We start from the raw sequence: 24,678 nt of genomic DNA, 5'->3' as shown, positions 1-24,678 counted from the left end.
TTCTTATTATGAAACGCATACTAAAGTATTTAGGGGTAAAGAGCCACAATATCTACAATTTATTTTCACATCGTTCACCAAAAATATACACACCCATATACGAAAGCAAATACGGCAGAATGTTAACATTTTTTTCATTTTTTTTAATTTTATTGAAGTATAGTTGATTTACAATGTTGTGATAATTTCTGCTGTACAACAAAGTGATTCAGTTATACATATATACACATCCATTCCTTTTATAACTTTTCGAATCTAGGTGGACACATGTTCATTGTATTATTTCAGTTACTGAGTATATTTTGAAAATTTTCAAATTAAAGTTATTAACTTAATTAGGACCTTATATTCATACTCACATTTATTGCCACGAACAGCATAAGCTAGCTTCAGTTCAGGGTAAAATTTGCCCATCTGCTCAATCACTTTCCCCGTTTGAAGGGCAAGCTCATAAGTTGGGGAAAGGCACAGACACTGGTAGGGAAAGAGTACAGAGAGAGAATTCAAGACACTTGCGCTCCTGCAATGGGAAATTACCAGTAGGCCTTAACTATTCCTGCGGCTGAGGCTGAAGGAAAGAATATTTAAAGTGAACACTATTTGACTCTTTAAGCTACAATTCTCAAGGGTCAGAACTCTGGCTGAGCAAAGACACTTGGAAACAGCCACTGGAGTACCAAAACCCACATGTGAGCAGGGATCTGAAATTCCAATTGGAAATTAGCTTCCTTTTCACTTGCTCAGACAGTTCTCAGAACATTCTCAGAACTTTCTAATGGATGACAGTTGTAGATTGTGGAGGGTTTTTTTGTTTTGTTTTGTTTTGTTTTTGCAACTAAAGGAGCCAAGCTTATCAGCAATATTCCAGGACTGGCAAATCATTGAAAGGGCAACAGGATTTTTGTTGTTAGTGGAAGATCAACCATATTGTTTATGCTTAACTTAAGGGGTTCTAATTTATATAAAAATAATCAAAGTTTGGCTTTTAACCCATCAAATGGCATTTTCCTTGTAGCTACATGTTAGAAAACGCAAATTCACCAAGCCCTTACCTGGGGGTATCTGTTTGCAGGTTCTACTTGGCTGAGCATGGCCAACACAAAGGCAGCTGTTTTACCAGTACCAGACTGAGACTGGGCAATTAAGTTCTGTGGGCTGCACAAGAAAACAAACTGTTTAGGAGTTTAAATCTCATATATTCTTTCAGTAAATAAAAATGAAGAATAAAGTTTAATTAAAGAATGAGTGTTCCAATTTAATTTACGGAAGGAAGCCTTGGATTTTGTAGCATAGTTAGATATGCTAGCTTCACAAACAGATTTTATGGTGGGATTTAAAGCACTTCTTTATTCTTGACATAGCAATAAGTGATTCTTTTAAAATATGAGTCAGCATATGTCACTTTTCTATCAAAAAACCTTCCAGGAGTTCCCATTGTGGCGCAGTGGAAATGAATCTGACTAGGAACCATGAGGTTTTGGGTTCGATCCCTGGCCTCACTCAGTGGGTCAAGGATCCGGCGTTGCCATGAGCTGTGGTGTAGGTCGCAGATATGGCTCAGATCCGCTATTGCTGTGGCTCTAGCGTAAGCCAGCAGCTGTAGCTCCATTAGACCCCTAGCCTGGGAACCTCCACATGCCTGGGGTGTGGCCCTAAAAAGAAAAAAGAAAAACAAACAAACCAACCCTTCCAATCATTCCAGATTCCATTGAGAGTAAAAGTTAAAATTCTTACAGTGGCCTACAAGGTCCTACCTGACCTGGCTCCCGATTACCTATCTGTTCCCATCTACAAGCGTCTGCCTGGCTCACTCCACTCCACCACATGGCCCCAGTGGTGCCATCAAAACATGCTCTCATCTTAGGAGTTCCCGTCGTGGCGCAGTGGTTAACGAATCTGACTAGGAACCATGAGGTTGCAGGTTCGGTCCCTGCCCTTGCTCAGTGGGTTAACGATCCGGCGTTGCCGTGAGCTGTGGTGTAGGTTGCAGACGCGGCTCGGATCCTGCATTGCTGTGGCTCTGGCGTAGGCCGGTGGCTACAGCTCCGATTCAACCCCTAGCCTGGGAACCTCCATATGCCGCGGGAGCGGCCCAAGAAATAGCAACAACGACAACAACAACAACAAAAAAGACAAAAGACAAAAAAAAAAAACATGCTCTCATCTTAGAGCTTCTGTACTGTCTATACACTGCCTGGGACAGTGGTCCCCGAGATGACCGTTCAACTCTCTCTTCTCCTTCAGGTCTTTACTCAGATATCTCCTACTTAATGAGATACTACCCTAACGGCTTGACTTAAAATTGCAACCTAGGGGGTTCCTGTCGTGGCTTAGCAGTAACCATCCTGACTAATATCCATGAGGACTTGGGTTTGATCCCTGGCCTTTGTCAGTGGATTAAGGATACACTATTGCCGTGAGCTGTGGTGTAGATAAAAAGATTCAGCTCAGATCCCACAGCATTGCTGTGGCTGTGGTGTAGGCTGGCAGCTACAGCTTGGATTTTATCCCTAACCTGGGAACCTCCAATATGCTGCAGATGTGGTTGTTAAAAAAAAAAAAAAAAAAACCTACTTTGAAATGCTTTAAAAAAAAAAAGATGTATTGGTGGATGGATATATGATAAAGCACAGTAAAATATTAGTGAAGGAATCTAGGAGGTGAGTATACAGGTGTTCATTATAAAAATCCTTTCAACTTTCTTGTATGTTTGAAAATTTCCATAACAAAATGTTGGGTTTAAAACTGCAATCAGGTCCTTGATATTCCCAATCTTCCCTATCATGCACTATTTCTTTTTCTCCTTAGCAGTTATTTTAAAAAAGAATTTTATTGAGATAGAATTCATATACCATACAATCCATCCATTTAAAGTATACAAGTCCAGGAGTTCCCATCGTGGCACAGTGGTTAATGAATCCAACTAAGAACCATGAGGTTACGGGTTCAATCCCTGGCCTTGCTCAGTGGGTTAAGGATCCAGCGTTGCTGAGCTGTGGGGTAGGGTGCAGACATGGCTCGGATCCCACTTTGCTGTGGCCCTGGCCTAGCTCTGATTCGACCCCTAGCTTGGGAATCTCCATATGCTGCGGGAGCAGCCCTAGAAAAGACAAAAAAAATAAAATAAATAAATAAATAAAAATAAAGTATACAAGACCAATAGTTAACGAATCTGACTAGGAACCATGAGGTCTTGCTCAGTGGGTTAAGGATCTGGCGTTGCCCTGAGCTGTGGTGTAGGTCGCAGATGCAGCTCGGGTCCCTAGTTGCTGTGGCTCTGGTGTAGGCTGGTGGCTACAGCTCCAATTGGACTCCTAGCCTGGGAACTTCTGTATGCCGTGGGAGCAGCCCAAGAAATGGCAAAAAGACAAATAAATAAATAAAAATAAAGTATACAAGTCAATGCTTTTTGGTATCTTACATTAATGATTTTTAAAAATTGCATTAAAATATATGTTAAAATTTGCCATTTTTAAGTTTACAATTCAATGGCATTAGTTATATTTACAACCACCTTTTAACATACTATATATTTTATTTTTGTTTTTATAGCCACTCGTGTGGCATATGGAAGTTCCCCAGGCTAGGGGTCGAATCAGAGCTAGGAGCTGCTGGCCTATGCTGTAGTTTGTGGCAACACCAGATCCTTAACCCACTGAGTGAGGCCAGGGATCCTCATGGACTCTATGTCAGGTTCTTATTAACCCATTGAGCCACAATGGGAACTCCTGTTTATTTTTAATAAAAATAGATCATCTATGCTTCAAACTAGAATGTAAGCTCCTTGTGGGCAAGAATTTTGGTCTGCTTTGTTCACTAATGTATCCAAGTGCCTATAATAGTATCTGCTACAAACCAAGCCCTTGATAAATATTTGTTAATGAAAAAAAGTACTAGAAAATCCTCTCAGATCTCTTCCAACATTGACAGTCTAACAATGAGCATTTATGAAAACATCAAGATCCATGAATACACATGGCTAATTTTAAACAACCTAATAAAAATTCCATTTATTTACTTCTAAGTATTCTCAAAATGTCAAGTTAAAAAAAAAGTTATTATCGGAGTTCCTGTCGTGGCTCAGTGGTAATAAACCTGACTAGTATCTGGGAGGATGTGGGTTTGATTCCTGGCCTTGCTCAGTGGGTTAAGAATCACAAAATAAATAAATAAATAAATGGAGTTCCTATTGTGGCTCAGTGGAAATGAATCTGACTAGCATCCATGAGGATGGAGGTTTGATCCCTGGCCTTGCTCAGTGGGTTAAAGATCTGGCATTGCCGTGAGCTGTGGTGCAGGATGCAGATGCAGCTTGGATCTGGCATTGCTGTGGCTCTGGTGTAGGCCAGTGGCTACAGCTGAATTTGACCCCTAGCCTGGGAACCTCCATTTGCTGTGAGTGCAAAAGACAAAAAAAAAAAAAAAAAGAATCTGGCTTTGCCGTGAGCTATGGAGTAGGTCACAGATGCACTTGGATCCTGTGTTGCTGTGGCTGTGGTGTAGGCTGGCAGCTGCAGCTCCAATTGGAACCCTAGCCTGGGAATTTCCAAATGCTGCAGGTGTGGCCCTTAAAAGAAAAAAAAGGATAGGAGTTCCTGTTGTGATACAGCAGGTTGAAGGATCAGGCATTTTTCTGTGGTGGCATGGGTTTGATCCTGCCTTGGCGCCAGTGGGTTAAAGGATCTGGCATTGCCATAGCTGTGGCAGGTAGGTTGCAGCTGTGGCTTGGATTTGACACCTGGCTTTGGAACTTCCGTATGCTATGGGTACAGCTTAAATACAAAAACAAAAACATTATACGAAGTTCCTATATGTAGCAGTGGATTAAGGATCCGGTGTTACTGCACCAGCAGCATGGCACAGGTTGCACCTGTGGTATGGGTTCAATCCTTGGCCCAGGAACTTCCACATGCCTCAGGTGTGGCCAAAAAAAAAAAAAAAAAGACACTATCCTTTTGAAAAAATATCACTATGGAGTTCCTGCTGTGGCACAATGGGATTAGCTGCATCTCTGCAGCACCAGAACGATGGTTTAATCCCTGGCCTGGCACAGTGGGTTCCAGTGTTGCTGCAGCTACAGTATGGATGGCAACTTCAGCTCAGATCTTATCCCTGGCTTGTGAACTTCATATGCCACAGGGTGGCCAAAAAAGAAAACAAAACACACACACACATACACATTAATATTATGACACAGAACAAAGATAACTTTGAGAAAATACAGACCTAAAGTATTTATTTTCAGACAAAAAGGGAAAGAGGTTTCAGGATTTAAGATTATATGCAGTACAATTTTACATAATCAAATATAATGGGGAGTTCCCTTGTGGCCAGCAGGTTAAGAACCAGACTAGTATTCGTGAGTTCACAGGTTCAATCCCGGGCCTTGCTCAGTGAGTTAAGGATCTAGTGTTGCTGTGAGGCGTGACCTAGGTCACAGATGAGGCTTGGATCCTGTGATTTTTGTGGCTGTGACGTAGGAGGCTGTGACGTAGGAGCTCTGATCTGACCCCTAGCCTGGGAACTTCCATATGCTGCAGGTGCAGCCTTAAAAAGACAAAAAATAAATAATAATGTAGGAATCAGTTTTTATAGACAGTTCTTCCTGTGTGGCTCAGTAGATCAGTGATCCGGTGTCATCACTGCTGTGGCTTGTTGCACTGCTGTGGCCCGGGTTTCATCCCTGGGTCGGGAATTTCTGCAACACCACCAGGGAGCTTATTAGAAATGGTGAACCTCAGCCCCCACCTCAGACTTACTGAAATTAAAAGCTGTATTTTAAGAAATTCCTGAGATTCATATACCTATGAAAGTGTGAGAAGCAACTGCATCAGAAAACGACCTTAGCAACTCTACTATTCTGGTCTCCTAGAACCTTCTTTGGTGGTTTTTTTTTTTTTTGTCTTTTTAGGGCCACACCCACAGCATATGGAAGTTCCCAGGCTAGGGGTCGAATTGGAGCTGCAGCCACCAGCCTACACCACAGCCACAGCAATGCTGGATCCTTAGGCCACTGAGAGAGGCTAGGGATTGAACCTGTGTCCTCATGAATACTAGTTGAGTTCAGTAACCACTGAGCCACGATGGGAACTACCCCTGTTTGGTTTTTGTCATCTACATTTGACAGATATTTTACTTATCCACATAATGAAGTCATGGTGTATATAAATGTACATATATTTGCAGATATAGAAAGATTATCATTTAATTATCATACCAAAAAAATTTTATATGGTTCCACTAAGAAAAAAATACGCAGGAATTCCCATCATGGCTCAGTTGTTAACGAATCCGACTAGGAACCATGAGGTTGCGGGTCCGATCCCTGGCCTTGCTCAGTGGGTTAACGATCCGGCGTTGCTGTGAGCTATGGGGTGGTTGCAGACGCGGCTCGGATCCCGAGTTGCTGTGGCTCTGGCTTAGGCCGGTGGCTACAGCTCCGATTCAACCCCTAGCTTGGGAACCTCCATATGCTGTGGGAGCAGCCCTAGAAATGGCAAAAAGACAAAAAAAGAAAAATGAAAAAATACGCATATGTAAATTTACATAGAAAAACATCTAGAAGTTTCTAGCTCCAAATATTAATAGTTTAGGAGGGGTAGAGATTACAAATTATTTCTTTTACTGTTTTTCACTGTTTTCTAATTTTTCTTTTTAAAAAATTTTTAAATTATTTATTTATATTTTGCTTTTTAGGACCGCATCTACAGAATATGGAGGTTCCCAGGCTAGGGGTCTAATTGGAGCTACAGCTGCCAGCCTACACCACAGCCACAGCAATGCCAGATCCAAGCCACATCTTCGACCTACACCACAGGTCACAGCAACGCCAGATCCTTAACCCGCTGAGCGAGGCCAGGGATTGAATCCACAACCTCATGGTTCCTAGTCGGATTCGTTTCTGCTGTGCCATGATGGGAACTCCATTTTCTAATTTTTCTTTTTTTTTTTTTTTTGCTATTTCTTGGGCTGCTCCCGCGGCATATGGAGGTTCCCAGGCTAGGGGTCTAATCGGAGCTGTAGCCACCGGCCTATGCCAGAGCCACAGCAACGTGGGATCCGTGCCGCGTCTGCGACCTACACCACAGCTCACGGCAACACTGGATCGTTAACCCACTGAGCAAGGGCAGAGACCGAACCCGCAACCTCATGGTTCCTAGTCGGATTCGTTAACCACTGCGCCACAACGGGAACTCCCATTTTCTAATTTTTCTAAAATGAGCATGTAGTAGTTTTTTTAAATAATAAAAGTTAAAAAACAAGTTGCATCAGGACACATACGGCTCAGCAAGCATCAAAGGCAACGCATTCTCTTGTATCTTGGATGGACGGTTGAAGCCCATGGCGTAGACTCCCTGGAGAAGCTGTGGTTTCCTAGGAAAAGTTAAAGATGAAAGTCACAGTCTCTTTGGTTGAGGAAAGGAGGCAAATACCTAACTAACAATACTAGATTTGTGAACCAGGCACTGTGTGAGTGCAGCTTTTACAAATTACCTGGAAATTTTACTTACTAGCCCAAAGCAGCTAAATTATTTCATTAAACCTGTGTTAGCTAAAAATGTTCTGTTGTGATGAAAAAACAGATATAACAGGCCTAGGATTTCTATCTAAACACAAAGGGGAGAGTCAGAAAGTAAATACTCACAGTCGAAGCTCCTCGAAGGACTTCACTGAGTACAGCGGGGAGTTGGGATCCCGCTGCAGGACTTCCACCTGGTTGGTGTTATCGACAAGGTTGCTTCTGATCAGCTTGTTGAGTAAGGACTGGGCAGCTCTGTCCTCTGTCAGCAAAAAAGAGCGTGAAGATTTTTAAAAATCCATGAAATCCACCATGAGTTCATATGAATTCAATCGCCATTAATATTTTAAGCAATAATATGTATTTGTATCAGGACTCCTAATTCAAGGTATAGGTTAGTTTTGCTTTATAAATATAATTAAAATAGTTTGTTTTATTAAAGGTAAAGATTATGACACTCTTATCTGTTGAGACCTCATATTCTTCTCCAGAACTCCATTCCTAACAGCTGTCCTTTCTTGAGATTATTGATTCCTCCTATCAAAACCCAAATATGGAGTTCCCGTCGTGGCGCAGTGGTTAACAAATCCGACTAGGAACCATGAGGTTGCGGGTTCAGTCCCTGCCCTTGCTCAGTGGGTTAACGATCTGGCGTTGCCGTGAGCTGTGGTGTAGGTTGCAGACGCGGCTCAGATCCCGCGTTGCTGTGGCTCTGGCGTAGGCCGGTGGCTACAGCTCCAATTCAACCCCTAGCCTGGGAACCTCCATATTCCGCGGGAGCGGCCCAAGAAATAGCAACAACAACAACAACAATAACAACAACAACAAAAAGACAAAAAAAAAACAAACCAAATACTCACTCCCCAGTTTGCACTCAATATAAATTTAAAATTATGAGCTTAAAAATCTTATCACAACAACAGGAAAAAACAAAGTCTGTATCTTGATATCAGATAAGCTACTGGAATCTCTTTTGTTGTTGTTCGCATCTTGTTATCCATGTTAAATGTGTCCAAATACCATTATAGGAGTTCCTGTCGTAGCTCAGCAGTTAACAAACCTGACCAGTATCCATGAGGACGAGGGTTCGATCCCTGGCCTCGATCAGTGGGTTAAGATTCTGGTGTTGCTGTGAGCTGTGGTGTAGGACACAGAAGCAGCTTGGGTCTGGTGTTCCTATGGCTATGGTGTAGGCTGGCAGCTATAGCTCTGATTTGACCCCTAGCCTGGGAACTTCCATGTACCATGGATGCGGCCCTAAAAAGCAAATAAATAAATGAATGAATGAATAAATAAATAAATGAAAACAATTAGAATTCCTTTACCAATGACCATGCCGAACTTTAATTAGCACTGTGACTCCCATTAAAGTCCAGCCAAGTAGAGTGTAAAAATGAAATCTCCTAACATTCCGTTCTCTTAGACTGCAGAACTTCATGTATACCTAATGAGGTCATGTTACCTTTCTCTTCTTCATCTGTCTTCTCTGCATTAGCATTGGTCTTGACAACAGCACCTTTATCAGACACAAAGTGGCCATCATTCAAAATCACATCTCATACCCAACAGCTGAGACAATTCAAATTCTATGAGACACTAGAAATGTAAAGGCCTGGGGAGCAAAAAAATAAATGAGGAAACCAAGCCACAGATAAAAACATTGCATTGTTTCTATATAAACAAAAGTATGAAAACTGTTACTTATATTTCAGCTCTTTTCTATTGCAAGGCCTCTCACTATACCTCAAAAACTAATATTAATTTCCTTTAGAGCATCAATATTTCTCAAATGTTATAGAAAGACGATTACAGCAATGATCAAAACTACTTTGATACCCAAAAGAGGAAATCTATGTAAATCATTTTATCAATGTATGAACACAATAGTGTCATTAAGAGTCTGTGTGTATAAATTGTTGATTAACAGAAATGCATATTCAGTGTTGTGCTTACGTAAAAATACACAGAAAAAGATAATTCAGAGTGTGGTAAATATTACTTCTCCCCTATAATATTAAATACATCAATAAAATTTAATGTAAATCTTAGATTTTTGGTAGATAAGATTTCAGAATAGTTACAGTAGGTTAACCCTGCTGTTGCCCATACTTTATCTCATCTCAAATTAAGGAACTTTTTTTTAAACAAATAATTTTTGACAGTATATTTTCATGGTTTACTAACCAATTAGGCATCCTCATACTTATATAAAGCACAATACAAGACAATCCGGACAGCTGTTATGTTAAAACATAAAACTAATTGTTTTCAAACTAGCATTTAGTTACTCACCATTGGCATCTGGTTTGACTTTCTCGTCCTTAAGATGCAAGTTGCTCAACTAAATGGAAAATATGGGGGGGGGGAGTGTCAGGAAAATTACTTAAAAAGATTTTGCATCAGTAGTGCCTCACCCAGTGAAGCTGGGGAGAAGTGACCCACTCTCATGACCTTCTCAGTAGAACATATTCGCTAGGTTGCTCTGCTGGGCCCCTTTTGTTTACTGCATGTTAGAGTGAGAATAAACAAAATATCCACAACTACAGCAGTAGAAAAAATTGGTTATACAGCAGCTCAAAATCTATACTTCCTAATTATAATCTCTAGAAAGAATTATATTTTGTGAGTTTGCTTAATGCCCTGATTACACAGATTCTCTCAATAAAATGCCATCTGAGTTGTCACTGGCATTTTTTTTTTTCTTTTGCTACTTCCTGGGCTGCTCCCTCGGCATATGGAGGTTCCCAGGCTAGGGGTCCAATCGGAGCTGTAGCCACCGGCCTATGCCAGAGCTACAGCAAAGCAGGATCTGAGCCACATCTGCGACCTACACCACAGCTCACAGCAACGCCAGATCATTAACTCACTGAGCAAGGGCAGGGACCGAACCCGCAACCTCATGGTTCCTAGTCGGATTCGTTAACCACTGCGCCACGACGGGAACTCCATCACTGTCATTTTTCAAACAAGGAAATTTAGAAAAGATTCTGAGAAATGCATTCATTCTTCAGACAGAGAACACTGAGTCAGGAGGACTGCAATGAAAAGCATCCATGGGTGGGAATCAGTGATGCTGTAGGATATGTTTGAGCCGGAGGGCCACAGCATGTGTATGCTGCCTCATTTGGGTCACCTTGTGCTGGATGTCTGTTTTTTTAAAACTGGAAATGGCCTAGAGCATCATGGCACACTTTGTGACCAAAATACCCAGCAGGATGAAGTGTGACTAGAAAGGAAGGGATAGAGCAAAGACAGTTCAAAGAAAGATTTGAACTTTTTTTTTTTTTTTTTAAGGCTGTAACTGTGGCATATGGAAGTTCCTGGGCTAGGGGTCGAATCAGAACTGCAAATGCCAGCCTGTGCCACAGTCACAGCAACACTGGATCTGAGCCTCATCTGCAACCTACACCACAGCTCTCAGCAACGCCAGATCCTAATTTAACCCAGTGAGTGAGGCCAGGGATCAAACCTGCGTCCTCATGGTTGCTAGATTTGTTATCACTGAGCCACAAGGGGAACTGCCTGAAATGGCTATTACTTAAAGCACCACCTGCACAGGGTTTTTTTTATGTCTTGAGGTTCATTTCTACTTTTTCTCTAAGTCCAAGAAAGGAGAAAGTGGAGGGAGGAATGAAAAAACTGTTTTAATGAGTAGATAGCTGGAAATGGAAGAATTTCACTTCTACTGATGGAAAGTGAAAAGGGAGTTTCTGGTATCTGTTGGGGTAGGGAAGAGGAAGCAGCAAGAACACACTGGAGAGACTAGCAAGAAAGGAAACTGTCAAAAAAGGAGATCATTATAAAGCAGTACCAATCCTTCATTAATTCTGAAGGACAGAGAACATACCAACAGAGAGTGAATGAGGCAACCAGCAGTGTATGGTGTATAGGAGGTGTTCACTATATTCTAATCTTCACTAAACCACTCCTCTACATCTGGCCAGTGAACTTCATTTAAGCCTAATATTCAGACTGACTTACTGGCAATATTTACAAGAGTAGGGTTAATAGTACTCACACCTAGGGTAATAATTGCTACCTTTCCCCCACCTTTTCGACCACACGGTGGCATATGGTCTCTCAGGCCAGAGATCGCATCAGAGCTACATGTGCAACCTACGCCACAGGTATAGCAACACCAGATCTTTTAATCCACTGTAACATGAGATCAAACCAGCAATGCCAAAGAGACAAGCTGATCATTAACCCACTGAGCAGCATCGGGAACTCCAATAATTGCTATCTAACATAAATGATATAGCTGAGATGTAGATGAGTTAATGAGGTGTGAATGAGTTAGAAATATCCTTTGCTGTAAAGCATTTCTTTTTTTTTTTTTTTTTTTGGTCTCTGCCTTTTCTTGAGCCACTCCCGCGGCATAAGGAGATTCCCAGGCTAGGGGTCATATCGGAGCTGTAGCCGCTGGCCTACACCACAGCCATAGCAACGTGGGATCCAAGCTGCGTCTGCGACCTACACCACAACTCACGGCAACACTGGATCCTTAACCCACTGAGCAAGGCCAGGGATCGAACCCGCAACCTCATAGTTCCTAGTCAGATTGTTAACCACTGCGCCACGAAGGGAACTCCTGTGAAGAATTTCTTTTTCTTTACTGTACCCATGGCATGCAGAAGTTTCCAGGCCAGGGATCTAACCTGAGCTACAGCAGTGAAAATGCAGAATCCTTAACTGCTAGCAATCAGGGAACTTCCAAAGCATTTTAATACTCAGTGATAAAAGGACAAACTATCCTTTTGTTGATATATTAAAATTGAAGTTAAATAAATACAATGCGATGTATAGAAAAAGTTGATAGCAACAATGTAATATCAAGTTGTTTTGATTACAATATATCAGAATTCTGGAGAGATTCCAGCAGATTCTGAAAACACATTCAGATCTCCCTTGGCTGTAAGGATCTCAAAGTCTCTACAGCAAAAAGCACAGAACAGTGAAGTTCGTTCGCATCACTTACTGCAATGTCAGTGAACTGAACACTGAAACGTGGAAGTCCAGTTCAGATTCCTTCCTTTGCTCTGTTTATTTTATTTACTTATTTATTTTGCTTTTTAGGGCGGCACCCACAGCATATGGAGGTTCCCAGGCTAGGGGTCCAATTGGAGCTACAGCTGCCAGCCTACACCACAGCCACTGCAATGCCAGATCTGAGCCATGTCTGCGACCTACACCACAGCTCACAGCAATGCCAGATCCTTAACCCACTGAGTGAGGCCAGGCCCCGAAACCTCATGGTTCCTAGTTATTTCTGCTGCGCCATGGGAATTCCTGCTCTGTTTATTTGAATCAAAAAAGAGAAACCAATTTCTTTTGCAACTTCACTGGAAACCACTGTGTAATCCAAAAAACTAACCAAAAGGCAAAAAAGCCAAAACACCCACTTTATAATATCCACATTTTTCAATGCCCTTAATTATTTTAGTTTTTAAGATATGTTAAAATAACTGGAAACTATATAGTTACATTGCATTTTATTCAAAAGATACTTGAGAAAGGATTCTTGAGACACAAGGAGGAAGATTTAATGGTAAGGGAATTATACCAAATAAGGAATGCCTTAGGCACAATGGTGAAATGGGACACACAGTCTTATCATCAGAGTTTTCTACTCTTTGCCCTCCTCTAAATTGAAATTTCTGAAGGAATATGGGGAACAAAGAGGAACCACAGGGGAATGAGGAAATAAATATAAATAGGATCCAATATTTTCTTATTTAAAATGACTAAGAAACAGAGCTTGACGGATATTTAAAATATAGGAACCTTGCACTGTACATGTCACAGTCACCTGTCAGGAATTCCACAAGGCAAAAGGAAACAACGGTCTTCACTCATCTGTTCAGTTTTAGAATACTGGGAGCTATTATAATATACCTGTGCATGATTAAACAGATTCACAAAACTTAACCAGGTACAATATGGACAAGTAATTTAAAAGATTCCTTGTACAGCAGAGATTATCACAACATCGTAAATCAACTATACTTAAATAAAACTTTAAAAAATGAGGAGGAGTTCCCGTCGTGGCGCAGTGGTTAACGAATCCGACTAGGAAACACGAGGTTGCGGGTTCGGTCCCTGCCCTTGCTCAGTGGGTTAACGATCCGGCGTTGCCGTGAGCTGTGGTGTAGGTTGCAGACGCGGCTCAGATCCTGCGTTGCTGTGGCTCTGGCGTAGGCCGGCGGCTACAGCTCCGATTAGACCCCTAGCCTGGGAACCTCCATATGCCGCAGGAGCGGCCCAAGAAATAGCAAAAAGACAAAAAAAAAAATAAAAAATAAAAATAAAATAAAAACAGAAATAAAAAATGAGGGAAAAAAAGGTTCCTGCAACAAAACTGTGGATTATAGATAACAACTGTAACAGTAGCTGTCACTTATATAGCACTTATTTCAGGCATGTCCATAACTCAGGCAGGTGCTATGATTATCCCCATCTTACAGATGTGGAAACCAAAGACACAGAAAAGTTAAGCAATTTGCACAAGGTCATATAACTAGTAATTGATGGACCCATTATACAAATCCAAGTCTGGCTACAAAGTCTTAGGCCTTAACTTTTAAACAATAGTGCCTCTCATATATGATACCAATCTCCAAAAATAATATAATAGGAGTTCCCGTCATGGCAAAGCGGAAACGAAGCCAACTAGGAACCATGAGGTTGCAGGTTTGATCTCTGGCCTCGCTCAGTGGGTTAAGGATCCGGAGTTGCTGTGGCCCTGGTATAGGCCGGCAGCAACAGCTCTGATTAGACCCCTAGCCTGGGAACCTCCATATGCAGTGGGTGTGGCCCTAAAAAGACAAAAATAAATAAATAATAATAACAGTAATAAACTTAAAGATGATACAGTGATGCAGCCAATTTGGACAATGGTATGGACAGTTCCTCAAAAGTTAAACAGTTACTATATAAACCAACAACATCACTTTTAGGTATATACCCGAGAGAATAAAAAATGTATGGCTATACAGTTCCCGTTGTGGCTCAGCAGAAACAAATCTGACTAGTATCCATGAGGACACAGGTTCAATCCCTGGCCTCGCTCAGTGGGTTAAAGATCCGGCATTGCCGTGAGCTGTGGTGCAGGATGCAGATGCAGCTTGGATCCTGCGTTGCTGTGGCATAGGCCGGCAGCTGTGTCTTCAGTTCGAGCCCTAGCCCAGAAACTTCCATATGCCTCAGGTGTGGCCCTAAAAAAAAAAAGTATGGCTGTACAAAAACTTGTATATTAATGATCATAGCAACATTATTCATAATAGCCGAAAAGAAGTAATTCAAATGCCCATCAGTGGACAATGATGAATAGATAAAATGTGGTATAGTTTCATAATGGAATATCATTTGGCAATAAAAGTGAATGAAGTACTGACATGTGCAACAATATGAATGAACCTTGAAAACATTATGCTAAATGAAAGAAGCTAGCAACACAAGAAGCCCATATTATGTGATTCCATTTATATGAAATGTCCTGAATAGGCAAATCTAAAGAGACAGAAAATAGATTAGTGGTTACAAGGGACTGGGCTGGGAGGTTGAGGAGAAATAAGGGTGACTGCAGATAGGTACAGGTTTCTTTTAGGAGCAATGAAAATGTTCTAAAATTGTGTTAATGTTGTTTCAGTCTTCCTACTACATAAAATATTTAACCCAAAATGGATTAGACATGAATGTGACATTTAAAGCCATAAATCGTCTAGAAGAAAATACAGGTGAAAAGCTTTGTGGCCTCAGAACACAAAAAGAACTAATCATGAAAAAATTGACAAAGTAGAATTTGCCAAAATTGAAAATGTCTGCTCTTTATTTTTTATTTATTTATTTTTTTTGCCATTTCTTGGGCCGCTCCTGCGGCATATGGGATGTTCCCAGGCTAGGGGTCGAATCGGAGCTGTAGCTGCCAGCCTACGCCAGAGCCACAGCAACGCAGGATCCGAGCTGCGTCTAGCAAACCTACACCACAGCTCACGGCAACGCCGGATCGTTAACCCACTGAGCAAGGGCAGGGATAGAACCCGCAACCTCATGGTTCCTAGTTGGATTCGTTAACCACTGCGCCACGACGGGAACTCCCTTGTCTGCTCTTTAAAGTTGTGTTAAGAATACAAAAAGGGAGTTCTTGTTGTGGCTTAGTGGGTTACGAACCCAACCAGTACCCATGAGGATATGGATTAGATCCCTGGCATCAGTCTGTGGGTTAAGGATCTGGCACTGCGGTAAGCTGTGGCATAGGTTGCAGATGTGGTATTGCTGAAAATACCCAAATATTCATCAAAAGAAGATTAAGCAAGCTGTGGTACACCCATACATGGAATACTGCTCAGCAATAAAAAGTAACAAACTACTGAAATTCCTGTTGTGGCAGTTAATGAATCTGGCATCCATGAGGAGGCAGGTTTGATCTCTGGCCTGGCTCAGTGGGTTAAGGATCTGACGTTGCCATGAGCTGTGGTATAGGTTGCAGATGCAGCTCAGTTCCTGCGTTGCTGTGGCTGTGGCGAAAGCCAGCAGCTATAGCTCTGAATCAACCCTTAGCTGGGAACCTCCATATGCCACAGGTACAGCCCTAAGAGGAAAAAAAAAGTAACAAACTACTGGTCCATGTAACAATATGGATGAATCCCAAATGAATTAATCTAAGTGAAAGATTTTTCAAAAGGTTACATATCCTGTGATTCCATTTATACCACATTTTGGAAAATGTAAAACTAAAACGACAGAGAACAAAGGAGCAGTTGCCAGAGAAGGACAGGGACAAGGAGGTGAATGCTGAAAGTTTTCAGAGTGGTGGAAACGTTCTGTATCTTGATTATGGTGGTAGCTACACAACTGTATCCCTCTGTCAAAATTCACAGAACTGTAACACTAACAGTGGTGAATTTTACTTTATTTAAACTGCATCTCAATAAGCTTGACTTAAAAAAATTGAAAGGCATGGAGTTCCCGTCGTGGCGCAGTGGTTAACGAATCCGACTAGGAACCATGAGGTTGCGGGTTCGGTCCCTGCCCTTGCTCAGTGGGTTAACGATCCGGTGTTGCCATGAGCTGTGGTGTAGGTTGCAGACGCGGCTCGGATCCCGCGTTGCTGTGGCTCTGGCATAGGCCGGTGGCTACAGCTCCGATTCGACCCCTAGCCTGGGAACCTCCATATGCCGCGGGAGCGGCCCAATGAAATAGCAAAAAGACCAAAAAAAAAAAAAAATTGAAAGGCAGACCAAGAGAGCCAACATTTGACTAATGTGAGTCTACAAGGCAGGAATGAAGAAAAACCTAAAGGGAAGAAATCAACAATGAAAACTTTCTAACCTAAAGTTAGAAGGAAAGAAATCATAAAGATCAGAGCAGAAATCAATGAAATAGAAACAAACAAAACCATAGAAAAGATCAATGAAACGAAAAGCTGGTTCTTTGAAAAGATCAACAAAATTGATAAACCCCTAGCCAGACTTATCAAGCAAAAAAGAGAGAGGACTCAAATCAATAAAATTAGAAATGAAAAAGGATAAGTAACAATGGACACCACAGAAATACAAAGGATCATAAGAGACTACTATATGCAACTATATGCCAATAAAATGGAAAACCTAGAAGAAATGAACAAATTCTTAGAAAAGTACAATCTTCCAAGACTAAACCAAGATGAAATAGAAAAGATGAATGGACTCATCACAAGAACTGAAATTGAAACTGGTATTAAAAAACTTCCAACAGGAGTTCCTGTTGTGGCGCAGTGGTTAACGAATCCGACTAGGAACCATGAGGTTGCGGGTTCGGTTCCTGCCCTTGCTCAGTGGGTTAATGATCCGGCATTGCCGTGAGCTGTGGTGTAGGTTGCAGACACGGCTCGGATCCTGTGTTGCTGTGGCTCTGGCGTAGGCTGGCAGCTACAGCTCCGATTAGACCCCTAGCCTGGGAACCTCCATATGCTGTGAGAGCAGCCCAAAGAAATAGCAAAAAACAAAAAACAAAAAAAACCTTCCAACTAACAAAAGTCCAGGACCAGATGGCTCCACAGGTGAATTCTATCAAACATTTAGAGAAGAGCTAACACCTCTCCTTCTGAAACTATTTCAAAAAATTCCAGAGGAAGGGATACTCCCAAACTCATTCTATGAGGCCACCGTCATCCTGGTACCAAAACCAAAGACTCCACAAAAAAAGAAAACTACAGGCCAGTATCACTGATGAACATTGATGCAAAAATCCTCAACAAAATACTAGCAAACCGCATCCAACAATACATTAAAAGGATTGTACATCATGATCAAGTGGGATTTATCCCAGGGATGCAAGGATTCTTCAATATCCGCAAATCCATCAGTGTTTTACACCACATTAACAAACTGAAGAATAAAAACCATATGATCCTCTCCATAGACACGGAAAAAGCCTTTGACAAAATCCAACACCCATTTCTGATAAAAACCCTTCAGAAAGTGGGCATAACGGGAACCTACCTCAACATGATAAAGGCCATATACGACAAACCCACAGCGAACATCATTCTCAATGGTGAAAAGCTGAAAGAATTCCCACTGAGATCAGGAACAAGACAAGGATGTCCGCTCTCGCCACTACTCTTCAACATAGTTCTGGAAGTCCTAGCCACAGCAATCAGAGAAGTAAAAGAAATAAAAGGAATCCAGATTGGAAAGGAAGAAGTAAAACTATCACTATTTGCAGATGACATGCTACTATACCTAGAGAATCCTAAAGACTCTACCAGAAAACTGTTAGAGCTTATCCACGAATTTGGCAAAGTTGCAGGATACAAAATCAATACACAGAAATCGATAGCGTTTCTATATACTAACAATGAAAAAGCAGAAAAGGAAATTAGGGAAGCAATCCCGTTTATCATCGCATCCAAAAGAATAAAATACCTAGGAGTAAACCTACCTAAAGAAACAAAAGACCTGTACTCTGAAAACTACAGGCCACTGATGAAAGAAATCAAAGATGACACAAATAGATGGAAAGATATACCATGCTCGTGGGTTGGAAGAGTTATATTATCAAAATGACTATACTACCCAAGGCAATCTACAGATTCAATGCAATCCCTATCAAATTACCAAACTGCATGGTACTGGCACAAAGACAGAAATATAGATCAGTGGAACAGGATAGAAAGCCCAGAATTAAACCCATGCACTTACAGCCAACTAATCTATGACAAAGAAGGCAAGACTGTACAATGGGGAAAGGACAGCTTGTTCAATAAGTGGTGCTGGGAAAACTGGACAGCCACACGGAAAAGAATGAAATTAGAACACTCCCTAACACCATACACAAAAATAAACTCAAAATGGATTAAAGACCTAGATATACGACCAGACACTATCAAACTCCTAGAGGAAAACATAGGCCAAACACTCTCTGACATAAACGACAGCAACATCTTCTCAGATCCACCTATCAGAGTATTGACAATAAAAAGAAAAACAAATGGGACCTACTCAAACTTCAAAGTTTCTGCACAGCAAAGGAAACCCTAAACAACACAAAAAGACAACCCACAGAATGGGAGAAAATCTTTGCAAGTGAATCAGCTGACAAGGGATTAATCTCCAAAATTTATAAACAACTTCTGCAGCTCCATACCAAAAAAACAAACAACCCCATCCAAAAATGGGCAGAAGATCTAAACAGACAGTTCTCCAAAGAAGACATACAGATGGCCAAGAAACACATGAAAAGATGTTCAGCATCACTCATTATTAGAGAAATACAAATCAAAACCACGATGAGGTACCTTACACCAGCCAGAATGGCCATCATCCAAAAGTCTACAAACAATAAGTGCTGGAGAGGGTATGGAGAAAAAGGTACCCTAGTACACTGTTGGTGGGATTGTAAATTGGTGCAACCACTGTGGAAAGCAGTATGGAGATTCCTCAGAAAACTAAACATAGAACTACCATTTGATCCAGCAATCCCACTCCTGGGCATCTATATAGAGAAAACCATGACTCGCAAAGACACATGTACTCCAATGTTCATTGCGGCACTATTTACAATAGCCAAGACATGGAAACAACCTAAATGTCCATGAACAGAGGAGTGGATCCAGAAGATGTGGTACATATACACAATGGAATATTACTCAGCCATTAAAAAGAACGAAATACCAGCATTTTTTGCAACATGGATGGACCTAGAAACTATCATGCTAAGTGAAGTCAGCCATACAATGAGACACCAACATCAAATGCTTTCACTGACATGTGGAATCTGAAAAAAGGACAGACGGAACTTCTTTGCAGAACAGATGCTGACTCACAGACATTGAAAAACTTATGGTCTCCGGAGGAGACAGTTTGGAGGGTGGGGGGATGTGCCTGGGCTGTGGGATGGAAATCCTGTGAAATTAGATTGTTATGATCATTATACAAAAAAAGAAAAAAGAAAAATTTCTAGAAAATTTCCCATAACTCAAAAACAAGAGTTTTCCAGACTGAAGTTCCCACCAGTGCCTCATAAAATGAATGAAAACAGACCTATATCAGGACACACCATCATGAATTTTTTGACTACTGGAGACAAACAGAAGATTCTTCAAGCTTAGAAAGGGAAAAAGGTCACATCAGGAATCAGAATGGTCTCACACATCTCAACAACAAATACAGAAATATAGAAGGCAATATCACAGGAAAATAACACCCAACCTACAGTTCTACACCCAGCCATATTAGATGATAGGAAAAATAAGCTAATATTGGAAAGGCAGTATCTTAAATATTTTACTTCCCAGACACCTTCAGAAAGCTGATGAATGGCTCCACCAAATCAAGGAAGATGAAGAGAGGGGATGCAAAAAGGAGGGGATCCAATACAAGTGAAGAGGAGGAAGCCCCCAGAATGAGGACAAAGGGAAATCTGCCCTGTTCCCTTGAGCCCCCAAAACGAGTCAGAGCAACTAGTACAATTTGAAGGAGGCTAAAGGACCTGGGAGAAACGGAACTAATAGAATATTTGATGTGTGTGAACATTCAGAAATAAACATAGACAATTAGCAAAGAGCCTGGGGTTGAACTGGTGATGAGCACAAAGTGCACAAAGCAAAAACACAAGGCACTTCTAAATTTCAAGGAAAAGTTGTATAGCAAATAAAAATATTCATGACTTACTAATAATATAAGCACAGATGACTGATCTAATTAAAACCCCAAATAATAGAAAGATTAGGAACCGGAAAGTGTGCTTTAGTGGCAGGGAAAAGATTGAGGAAAGTGTCAAAATCAATAAACATTTAAAACAGAAAATTCAAGAAGTAGCAAAAGCAAGCATGTTATTCAGGGAACAAGCAGGTCAATGCTGTAAATCAATTTCAAGAGAAATAGCAGTTTACTCTGTGGAGGAAAAAACTGGTGGGAACCAGTTTTAAAACTATTTGACTCTTGGAGTTCCTGTCGTGGCGCAGCGAAAAGGAATCCGACTACGAACCACGAGGTTGTGGGTTAGATCCCCGGCCTTGCTCAGTGGTGTAAGGATCTGGCAGTTGCTGTGAGCTGTGGTGTAAGTTGCAGATGTGGCTAGGATCTGGTGTGGCTGTGGCGCAGGCCAGCATCTGTAGCTCCCATTAGTTCCCTAGGCTGGGAACCTCAAGGGAAAAAAAACCTATTTGACTTTTTACATACATATGAAACATTTTTATCAGTTATAAAAAAAAAATAAGACCAAGTCCTTGTTCTTGAGAAGTTAACAGACATAAGTACCGACAAAGTGCATTCAAAGCAGTATCAGAATTCAGGAGAGTTTAGGCAGGAAAAATTAATTCTAACGTTTAATGCATATCTTGCTTACTGTGTGTCAGATCCAGAACGAAGTTAAGCGGACCAGGAGAGGATTTAACTGACTGCCAGGCCTACAGAATCGATCATTCATCCTTACTGAGCAGCTGAGGAAGCACACTAATATGAAAAAGCCACGGTCCCTGAGCCCAAACAACTCAAAATCGGCAGGTGGAAAAAAAACACCTACAAAGGTGATTACTACAATTCAGGGTGGTAAGTGCAAGCCTGACTTCAGGAGGACAAGCAGGCGGCTGGGATCTTCACGGATGGAAATGCTCACCTGAGCCTACGTAACCGACGGGAGAGGCGACGGGTGGATAAACTAAGCCAGCTCAGGGTCCAGGCTCCATCCGCTCACGCACCCCATCCCGGGCCAGACCAACCTGGCAGTGTCTTTTCCCAGGGATCTGATCTGCGGTCAAAACTGGCCCCCTGATCTTTTTATAGATGAAGCCAACTCACCGACTCAGCCGCCGCTTCCTGCTGGTCCACCGCTAGGGCCCATGAGTCGGTGGCCATAGTCCCTTGCGCCGGTGGAAGGCAGGTGCTGGCGACCCTGCCCGCGCGATCCGCAATCCTGGGCAACCCTGGCCCCACGGAGGGGGAAGTCATTCGCTCCGGCGCTGGGGACCGGAAGCGGCGCGCCGCAGTGACGTCGGAGTCCGCGCCGGCCTGACAGCCCCTAGCCCCCTTGGACTGTCGCTCTTGTCGCCTTCGGACCCCCACCCCTTGAACTGCTCAGAGTTTCTCATTCAACACGCAGAACTGCAGACTGGGACAGTATCTTAAAGTGCCGAAGCTCCTGCCAATGGGCTCTCCAACCGAAGAACAAAACCACATTCTTGCCCAGCACAGTGACAAAGATGCCAGAATATAAATAAACGGAATATACCAATACACAAATCCATTACGATAGTGAGCAAAATGAACCTGAAAAAGGCGGATTTTTATTTTATTCATTTTTCCAGGTTGGTAAATTTAAATGTGCAGGTGTGGCCTAGAGTGTCGAGAATCAGCCCTCTCAAACACTGGTTAAAAATTTGTCCCGGAGTTCCCGTTGTGGCGCAGTGGTTAACGAATCCGACTAGGAACCACGAGGTTGCGGGTTCGGTCCCTGCCCTTGCTCAGTGGGTTAACGATCCGACTTGCCGTGAGCTGTGGTGTAGGTTGCAGACGCGGCTAGGATCCCGCGTTGCTGTGGCTCTGACGTAGGCCAGTGGCTATGGCTCCGATTCCACCCCTAGCCTGGGAACCTCCATATGCCGCAGGGGCGGCCCAAGAAATAGCAAAAAGACAAAAAAAAAAAAATTGTCCCACAGACTGTATGGCAATACATTTACAGGAATTTAATCTTAAAAAAAAAAATGCTCAGCAAGGGTGCTAGGGAAATGTGTTCCAGGTAGAAGGTCAGAGATACAGAGTAACCGAACTGTGTGTGTGTGGAACTGAACACAGTTTCTTGACCAACGACAAGAACCAGTTAAGAATAAATTGGTAAGGGCTCGATGAAAAGGGCTGCACAGAGCAGTTTAATGAGCAAATGAGTTCACTTTAGGGAACTCGCCAATCTGGTGTGACTTTTAGATTTAGCCTTGCCGAGGCTAGAATCCCAGCTCTCTCATGTAAAGGTTCTGTGATTGAGATAATTTTTAAAAAGAAAAGGCGAGGGGATGGAGTTTCTTGGTGGCTCAGTGGGTTAAGAATCCAGCACTGTCACTGCTGTGGCTCTGGTAACTGCAGCGGCAAGGGTTCAATCCCTGGCCTGGGAGCTTTGCAGGTGTGGCCAATAAATAAATAAAATTTCTAAAAATACTGGGCTTCTAGAAGAAGTAAAATAAGGATTAAGTGTGACACTTTCCCTTAACTGGGATCAAACAAGCTTCTCTTTCCTTGTTACTTCACTAGAATGAAACTGGGTATTTCCCTACAACCTGAGTGAGAAATGAATCCCCACCTCTCTTGTTTTGCCAATAATCCACTATAACAGATTAACTTCAAGTAATAAAGGGCTTTATTTGGAATTTTACCTGTAGACTCTAAGTTAAAATGTTTGGGAAAGGGTACAGCACTTCCCAGAATCCTCTTCTTGCCATGACTCTTTCTCTCCTGCACTCTTTACAGGGTTAACTTGGGGAAGATTTCTTTGGACCCTACAGGTGAGGGTGTGCACGAAAAAGGCAAACATACAGTCTAGCAGGCCATGACCTACAACTCATGTCAGAAGGAATCCTGGAAAGTTCTTCCAAATTATACTGATCACAGGGCTAGAAGAGGTTAAGGAACTTTTAAATTTAATGAGATTAAAAATAAATCATCAAAGATGTAGGACTGTAAACAGTAGGATCCATTTGTGCAAATATAACAAACTCACATATACGCTTGTACATACTAAGACAGTGTATAAGATACACACAAAACTGGTATCACTGGCTGCTTCTAGTGAGGGGCTCTAGAGACTTCCTTTTCATTGTGCACACTTCATCCTTTGAATAAATTTTCCATGTGCATGTTTCCCTTTTAAAATTGTACTTCAAACAAACAAAAAAAGGGAATACTATAACAAACATCTAGATTCCCACCTCAGGACTGAAATAAAACAAGATTCAAATGAAGCCCCTTCCATGCCATCCCGAGACAGAAGCTCTCTTGAATTTTAGTGCTTTTCTTTCCTACAAATGCTTTTAGTATGTACAACTTTTTCTATTAAAAAAAAAAAAATCTCAAGGAGTTTCCTGGTGGCTCTGTGGATTAAGGGTCCAGCTGTGTCACTGCTGTGACCCTGGTTACCTGTAGTGCTGGTTCGGTCCCTGGCCTGGGATCCTTCCCCTGGCCATGGGTACGACCAAAGAAAAACTTAAAAATAAGCCCCAGGGTTCTAGACTTTCCTATGACCACTCCCAACACCTGCACCATTTAAGACTCCTACTAAGAAGGAATCGGATTTCCAAAGAGGGGAGTGGAGCGAGGAATCGGGGGAATAAGAGCACCTGGATCAGAATTCCACCTCCAGCATTTTCACTCACGCGACTTTAGGCTGCCCCCGTCTCCTCTGAAATCACGGTAGGCACCCACCTCCGGTCCCAGGACTCAGTGAGATCACAAGATTAAGGCCTTCGGTCCAGTGCCTGGCCAATGGTGAAGGCTCGATTAAATATAAGCTATTATGGTTATTCCTGTTCCCTCCCCTGGGGTGGGGGCGAGGAGAATGCCTTAATGAGGAATAAAGAGTCTCCTTCCTACCCTCAGAGATACTCACATCGCCCACAGGCAGGGCGAGCGAAAAGCGCCCTAGAGCTTGTTCTCGGACACAGCCAGCAGCCCCGGCCATCGTCCTTCAGC

General features: G+C 42.1%; 1 protein-coding gene across 2 annotated transcripts in view; it reads right to left on the bottom strand.

Moving 5' to 3' along the window:
* Positions 1–21,983, bottom strand: part of DDX19B (DEAD-box helicase 19B) — a 29,929-nt gene extending 7,946 nt beyond the window's left edge. The window contains exons 1-7 of one of the 2 annotated variants that reach the window (XM_047792690.1): positions 21,802–21,983; positions 9,812–9,860; positions 8,982–9,035; positions 7,646–7,781; positions 7,282–7,374; positions 1,053–1,155; positions 360–474 (exon numbers count right to left, since the gene is read on the bottom strand). In XM_047792690.1, the coding sequence (XP_047648646.1) occupies positions 360–474; positions 1,053–1,155; positions 7,282–7,374; positions 7,646–7,781; positions 8,982–9,035; positions 9,812–9,860; positions 21,802–21,951 (700 nt within the window). In that variant the 5' untranslated portion in view covers positions 21,952–21,983. Of the gene's footprint in view, positions 1–359; positions 475–1,052; positions 1,156–7,281; positions 7,375–7,645; positions 7,782–8,981; positions 9,132–9,811; positions 9,861–21,801 lie in introns of those variants that run through there. The other variant, XM_047792691.1, reaches the window with a different exon arrangement.
* Positions 21,984–24,678: the final 2,695 nt, after the last annotated feature.

Source organism: Phacochoerus africanus, chromosome 8, assembly GCF_016906955.1.
Source record: "Phacochoerus africanus isolate WHEZ1 chromosome 8, ROS_Pafr_v1, whole genome shotgun sequence".
In the NCBI taxonomy this organism is placed as follows: Eukaryota; Metazoa; Chordata; class Mammalia; order Artiodactyla; family Suidae; genus Phacochoerus; species Phacochoerus africanus.
Note: the sequence above shows the minus strand (reverse complement) of the source record. Positions and strands in the feature narration are given on the sequence as shown.